Consider the following 7,743-nt stretch of genomic DNA (forward strand, 5'->3'; position numbering starts at 1 on the left):
TCTTGATGGTAGGGCACACACATGAGGACATTGATGCAATGTTCAGCAGGTTTTTTGAGAGCTTGCGGGTGGGACAAACATTCACTTTCCCGCATCTGATGGATACATTCAGAAAATGTACATCATCTTCACCGGCACCATTTGTTCTTACACGGGTTCTTAACTTCAAGGATTATGTAGATGGCTACCTATGTGATGGGCAAGAAATGCTAGTTGGACATGCAAAGCCATTACAATTTCGATTTTACATGCAAGGTGACATACCAATGATGCAGTACAAGGTGCATCCAAAATCACCGAATTGGATGCCCATTGAAGGGAGAATTGAGCTATGGAAGAAAGATAATGAGGGTCGATCATTGTTGCCAACAGGTTGTTCGGATATACTGCCAATGGCTGCATTTGTGAGAGATCACTTGCAAGTAATATCAGGGATAAAGGATTACATTAAGTTTTGGGAGAAATGTGCAAGTGGAAAGAATGCATCCTATGAGTCCTACATTAGGCCAGTGATAGACTATTGGAAAACCATGATCGGTGAGCTCGAACAGGAAAACATCTCAGAGATAGGAGTGTACAGAGAGTTTTGGCCAAGAACACAATCTCCTGATGAGGAGGATGATATAGATGCTTGCATTAATGATTTCCAAGGCTATGAGGAATGGAATGATCACTATTGTGGGCCTCTAAAAGGTAAGCCGAGAGAAGAGTTTAGACCAATGGTGGATGTTAAGCAAGGTGACTTCGTCTTGGTGAGGCCATCAGATCCTATATACCCCATATGGCTTGGGGTTGTCATATCAAGTGCCGATGCTGCTTCTCCTAATTTCAAGAAATTATTAATTCAGTATTGGGCACCATCAGTTAAGAGAAAGGGGCTCAGTGATGCAGATGCCTATGTTGATTGCTGGAACAAGTATTGGGCAGAGAATAGGTTGGATCCACAGGTATGGGAGTGTATTGATGCAATTGTCTGGTCATGGACATCAAAATCCATAAATAGACCCAAGAAGATCAAGATTCCACAGAGCGTATGTATCAAAGCACAGGAGAGCTTGCTTGGTATCAGAGCATAGAAAATGGTGTCGATTTTCTCCCTCTTAATCTCCCAAACTTCCATTGTAAGGTGTGTTCTCATGTGATGTTTCTCAATTGTTGTTATCTTGTCAATGGGTATTTGCATATTATTAATATGACAATTTTCAGAAGCTGACCTTCACCAACAACTGCTTTGTTTCTAGTGGAACTCACTATGCATGGTGTTTGTTAACACCACCAACTGGTGTTTATTAACACTTCAAGTAAAATATACATGTTGTCCCTAGACGGTGTTTATTAACACCACCAAATACATGATTTTCAAACTCTGCCACAAATGCTTTGTTCCAGTTTTTATACGCAATGAATTGTTTCACAACCAATGAAGTTTTTCATAATCATTGGAATTCCAAATATTAGCTTATTCAATATTGGTAAAATTCCCACAATCAATGGAAATTTTCCCAATTTTAATGAAGCCTTTCCCAATTTTAATGAAATCCACCCAATTTTGAAATTCCCAAAATGCAACTTTTGTCCCACTTTATCTAATACTGTGTTCTTATGTTTCTTCTAAACAAAAACCCCTATTGTACAATCATGTGATATCATAAGTTTTCCCTTTTGATTCCCCCGAGATAGAAAACATCCTTCCTCTTGGGAAGCTTCTGTGGACACTTGGCAAAACCTTCCATGACTATCTAGTTAGTCAAACTATAAGTTCAAGTCATCCAATGCATTTTTTGTGTTCTAAAACACACTAGAGCTCACAATATTGTCAACTTCTATCACTTTCTTCCTAACCATGCCTCTAGAACACACCATCTCACAATATTGCCAGCTTTGGTCACTTTGTTCCTGACCATGTCTCTGCAACACACTAGAGCTAACAATATTGCCAGCTTGTATTACTTTCTTCATGACCATGCCTCCATAACACACTAGAGCTCACAGCATTGCCATCTTATGTCACTGTGTTCCAGACCATGCCTGTTGGGAAAACAATAGCTGTAGGAGGGGAAAGATCATCCTATATGAGAGGGAAAAGCAAGAGAGAAAAAGCACCTATAAGAGGCTAAGAAGCACCTATAGGAGGGCCAAGAGTTGCTGTAGTAGAAGGAAAAGCACCTGTAGGAGGGAAAAGAGCACTTGTACTAGAGGGAAAAGCACCTACAAAAGGGAAAGAGCACCTATAGGAGAGGGCTGAGTAAGAGGCCATAGAGCAAGAGAGGAAAGAGAAGGCGAAGGTAGTGCATGAGGGGATAGAGCAAGAAGAGGCACAAAAACAGTGAGAAGAGCAGGGTAGAGAAGACTAGCTGTAGGGGAGCTGTAGGAGGTGCTGCAACCCAAAATGGAGGGATAGAGTAGTTGGACTAGAGCAGAGGAGAAGAGAGAGAGGGGGCATGCCTATAGTAGGCTAGAGGGCAAAAGAAATTCATCCACAAGGCCCCACAATGGAGGGAGAGGGCAATTAGACCAGAGCAAAGGAGTAGAGGAGCAGAGAAAGGGGGCAGGCCTATAGTAGGCTAAAGGACAAATGAAATTCATCCAAAAGTTCCCACAATGGAGGGAGACGGCAGTTGGGGACCATAGCAGAGGAGCAGAGAAAGAAGGGGTAGACCTACAATACACCCAAGGAGAAGAGAAATTCTCCCACAAGGGCCCAAAAAAACTAAAATGAGATTTGGCATTGATCTAGGGTGGGTGCACATGGGAGGGTTGTCAAGCATGGGTTAAGGGGGGGAGGATGGTTTGGGTGGTCCCCAATGTAAGAGGAATTGCCAATAGGGGATATATGCATGCCTTCCATCCCTCCAACATACCATTGCCCCACACAAAGGAGCACTCTCATTGGTACACCTCAAATCCCTCTCAATCCCTTGAAATTAGGAAACACTAATTGGAGGCCCTTTTGAGACTAGCATTTCTCCCACATATTTTTGGTTAATGTTCAGTTTTTAGTTCAAAAAGTCAAGACAACATTTTTAGTGCAAGAAAATCTTGGTTTAAATTTAGCTTTGTGGTAGTTTAGTTGATTGTAATGATGCTTAAGATCAAGTTGTTGGCCTTATAAGAGGGGTATGAAATGCTTTTGTCTTTTAACTTGACGCCACTTTTATTTAAATGAGGATCACCACTCATGTCCACACTTATAGTGAACATTGCATCCCTTTGTCCTCTCCTCTCTTTTCCCTCATTTACCCAGCTTCTCATATTTATTCACTTTTACTTGCTTTCTTCTCTCCCCTCTTCTTCCGATTTGCACCCTTCCTTCCCTTTTACACGTTATTGGAAAATTTTATTATATTTTTTGTCGAGGCTATTGTACCATCTATACACATTCAAAACCATGCTAAAGGTCCAAATTAGAAACCAGAAAATTTAGTGTTCTATTTCTATTGGTATAGGCATCAATACAATTAGAGATTGTGCCACCTTGTTAACATCAAGGCCATAGTGGTTTGCAACCTTGTCATTCAAAGGGGGGAACACATTTAAAGGGGGAGACATAATAAAGATGTAGAATCATATTCTGTGCACATAGTTGTTACTTTTCTTAGAGCTTTCATTTAATTTATGTACAAATGTGTTTCCTATATAGCATGGTATTTGCCTTACTATTGCAAAATTATAGTGTCTTATTTTCATTTGGAAGAGGTTTTTGGGCTCAGTCCAAAAGCATAGAAAGGTCCAAAATTAGTGATATGGAAGCAAAATGTTAGTGATATGTGACAAAAGTAATGATGATGTGTCCAAAATTAGTGATATGGAACCAAAAGCATAGAAAGGTCCAATGTGACAGAAGTAATGATGATGTACTTAAAAAGGCTACTACATGAACATATTCTATTGAATACTTAAAAAAAAAAACAATGAAGTAACAAGTGTTCACCAAAAATAAATTTTTAAAGGAAAACAGAAACGTCCCATTCATTATAGTGGAATTCATAGCCTAAGTTTGAAACCTTTCACGGAGGGTGAAAACCAATAACTTTGAATTCTAGAGGATTTGTTTTGTTTTGATTGTCAAAGTTTTTTTTTGGGGGTCAAAGTTAAAATTCTAGAAGCAAGAAACCACACTTTAGGAGAATGAGAGGGATAGTACATCTAGTCACTTTATAGTCAATGCTAATTAATGCCTTCATTTTGGAAACTTGACCAAGCCCTTTAATATACAATTTCAAGATACATTATGATATATATATATATATATATATATGCATTCCAATCTCTCTCTCTCTCTCTCTCTCTCTCTCTCTCTCTCTCTCTCTCAATGCCCATGTTTAATGTGATGTAAATGAACTCCATGTTTTGAGAATTGAAATCAAATGTTTGCAAAAAGGAAGTTTTTAATAATTGCGCATGATAAAGATTCATGACCTACACATGTCAAAATAGGAAGTTATTCAATTGGGGGTACATAGGAAAATAGGATGTTCTCTTGCTTTATTTCTTGGGGTTATAGAGTTATTTTAATTCTACGTGTGTAATTAATCAAGGCTTTGAAAATTCACACTTTCTAGGAGGGATCCCTATGCTTTAATACATATTAGAGAGGAGGAGTGAGTTCATCATTGAGGTCAATATAGCTACAGTAGACTCGAACATCCTTGAAGGCAGTGCTTTGCCTACACATGTATTCTTTCTCAGGAGCACATGCACAACCTCTCAAGAGGATGGGAGTGTCCAATGTCTTCACCGCTTGACATACACATTTGTTAACCGCCAATATTATCATGACATTTATTAGTGCAATTCTATTTGAAAATTTGCTTGTAATGTTATACATCTTGTTATTGAGCCGATCATAGACGAGAGAAAGCATACTCTAAATTCTACAAGAGGAGGAGTTCAGAGTTCGTCCTTGAGGTGAACATAACGGCAGACTCGAGCATCCTTGAAGACCTTACCTGGTCTACACATGTATCCTTTCTCAGGAGCACAATGACTGTCTTGAGAGCAGATGCACAGCCCCTCAAGAGCACAGTAGTCTCTCACTATCTGCACCCCTCGAGCTCCAGGTTTCTGAATGCCCAGTAATGCATCCGACCATTCGCTCGAGAACAACGACTCTGGATCCAACTTCTCTCTCACCTCCAAAAACTTTGGCAAATTCACCACCCTCCTTTCCATCCCTTCGAATGCTACATCTCTGTTCTTCCCCCAGTGTGGCTTCCCTCCATACTTCCCCAGCAGCATCTGTTCCACCTCCTCCAGCACATCTTCCTTGACCCTTGGCTTGTTGGCCTCCCTTGACCTGTAGTACATGAATTCCACCACCACCCCGTCCTCCTTTTCGCCTAAATACGCTTCTGATTTCTTTACGAATCGCAGCCAAAACCCAACGTAGAATCCACTCCCGCACAGCCCAGTCGGATCGCCTTGTCTGATCTTCTTTATGTCTTTGATCACCTCATGTATACGCGATATGGGAACAGTAATTGAAGTATCGAAGTTGAAGAGGCCCGTAACTTGAGAATCGAATATGCAAGTCGACCACTGCTCTTCGGAACACTCGGTTGGAGATTCTATACCGGGGACGCCTACACACGACGGAGCTTCGCATCCACCAGAGGTTTGTATACGATGGGAGTAACCTACGACTGGGAATCCTTGGAAGCTCAGCCCATCGTTCAGAAGACCGTCTCCCGAAGTGAATCGCTGGTTCAGAATGTTTTCGGAAATTTTGCATAGCACTCCAGCATCGGTCTGTTGGGCTTCTACGGCTTCTTCTGCGACATCAGCATAATAGCAAATCGATCAGGACCAGGAAGTTAAAGCACATGGGAATCAATACGGGGCGACCGAGCGTATGAGAAGCAAGCAGAAACAAGAGCCAATTTCGTGATTCGTATGGCAAAGTCTTACCAATTGATCGCATGCCCTCTATGATAGACACTGGCATAGCTTGCAGGTTAGGAATTTTGTTGACCCCTTCGCCTTCAACCTCAACATCGACACGATCATCAAGCTTGAAAAATGCCTTTTCCAAGGTTGGGTACCACATCAACTCTGCAAACTCATGGGCTTTGGCAAAGGACTCGATCTCATCTTCCAAGTTGTGATCACCTCGAAGCTCAAGCGAAACGGATCGTTTGAACATGGGCTCCAGAGCTAAGGTGACCTGAGAAATCGCCCCTAGCACTCCCAGCGAGACCTTCGCTGCTTTCAGCTCTGCATCTTTTTCCGTAAGAAGAACGACTTTCGCAAATCCGTCTTCTGGCCCGGACGGAACAACTAATCTTACTCCGACTACGCTCTCGTGAGTAGCGGACCCACGTCCCCATAAACTACTTCCATGAGATCCAGTGCTGATAACGCCCGCAACAGACAACCATTCGAGGATAGGGGTATGAGGGAGGGCGAAGCCATCTAGGGCGATGCGATCGAGAAGGTCTCTGAGCCGGACTCCGGCATCAACAGTGACAGTGAGGGCGGCTTTATCGACATGGATAAGGCGGGTGTAGTCACGAGTGCTAATGACGACGCCATGATGGCCAGCAGGGCAAACGAGCTTGGTGGAGCTATGGGAAGTGGAGGAGACGACTTTGATATTGAGGTGGTGTTGGGAGGCATAGGCGACGGCATGGAGGAGTTGGGATTCATCGGAGGGGAAGAAGACAGTGCGAGCAATGCATGGAGTTCGATCAAGCCAGATGTTTTGGTAGTAAGAAACAATGCAACCGGTGGAGTTGCAATCCAGAGGGTTGTGCAAGCAATCTACTCCCCTCAAACTGCACAACATCACCACCACACAACAAGCTGCGAGTAGCACCCAAACTCTTCCCATCTTCAAAAATTGTTGCCTCTCACGTCCAGACTCCATACATGACTTCATTTATAGCAGCACCTTCCAATCATCCTCCCAATCAATGAAGGTACGAGAGGACTAATTTGCACCTTGGACTTTCTAGAGGATTCATTGGCATCTACTTCATTTATAGCAGCACCTTCCAATCATCTTCCCAATCAATGAAGGTACGAGAGGACTAATTTGCACCTTGGACTTTCTAGAGGATTCATTCGCACCTAGACTGAGAACTAAATGGCATGTTGGACTCTACAACATGGAAGACTAATTGGCACTTTGGACTCCCATTTAGTCAATGTATGAAAAAGAAATTTTGGCAACATGCTTGATTGCACGTGTTATATTGGCTTTTTACATAGTGGCCCCCAATTTCTATGAGCTTTTGAGGCATATAATAAAATGAGAGTTTGTGGCAAAATAGAAGAGCAAGGACATATCGTATCTAAAGTCAAATTTCCCTGAGAAATTTGACTTTAGATGTATGTGCAAACTTGAAATAAGAATCGTGTCAAAGAATCTCACATCATGAGGATGTGGCAAAATAGAAGAGCAAGGACATATTGTATCGTGTCAAACAATCTCACATCATGAGAAGATGTATCCAATAAAGTAATAAAGAAATACGACAGATATAAATAAGGGCATCCTTGGACTTTAGCTAGCCCTTCTTGAGGTCTTGCATCATGAACCTCATACATATATCTGACTTTTGGTTTTTCTATGGAACCTAGCTTACATCCATTTTCATCTATAAAAGTTGCCGATCCTAGTAAAAGAAATTGCTAGATATATGCGGCATTGGTGACCTAGGAATTAAAATATTTGGCTATTGCATGTACAATAGGGAATGTATGCTATGCTTTGGAAGCCATCTTATGGATGTGTCACTACAA

At 41.8% G+C, this 7,743-nt stretch overlaps 1 protein-coding gene across 1 annotated transcript; it reads right to left on the reverse strand.

Moving 5' to 3' along the window:
• Positions 1 to 4,683: 4,683 nt before the first annotated feature.
• On the reverse strand, positions 4,684 to 6,838 carry LOC147895107 (L-gulonolactone oxidase 3-like). The gene is made up of 2 exons (XM_087383786.1): positions 5,908 to 6,838; positions 4,684 to 5,771 (listed from the first exon to the last, which is right to left on the reverse strand). Exons 1-2 carry the CDS (start codon positions 6,827 to 6,829, stop codon positions 4,891 to 4,893), a joined length of 1,803 nt encoding a protein of 600 aa, XP_087239912.1. The 5' UTR covers positions 6,830 to 6,838; the 3' UTR covers positions 4,684 to 4,890.
• Positions 6,839 to 7,743: the final 905 nt, after the last annotated feature.

This window comes from Dipteris shenzhenensis, chromosome 13 (assembly GCF_047967505.1).
Source record: "Dipteris shenzhenensis isolate YYH24624 ecotype China chromosome 13, Dip_SZ_1.0, whole genome shotgun sequence".
Taxonomy (NCBI): Eukaryota; Viridiplantae; Streptophyta; class Polypodiopsida; order Gleicheniales; family Dipteridaceae; genus Dipteris; species Dipteris shenzhenensis.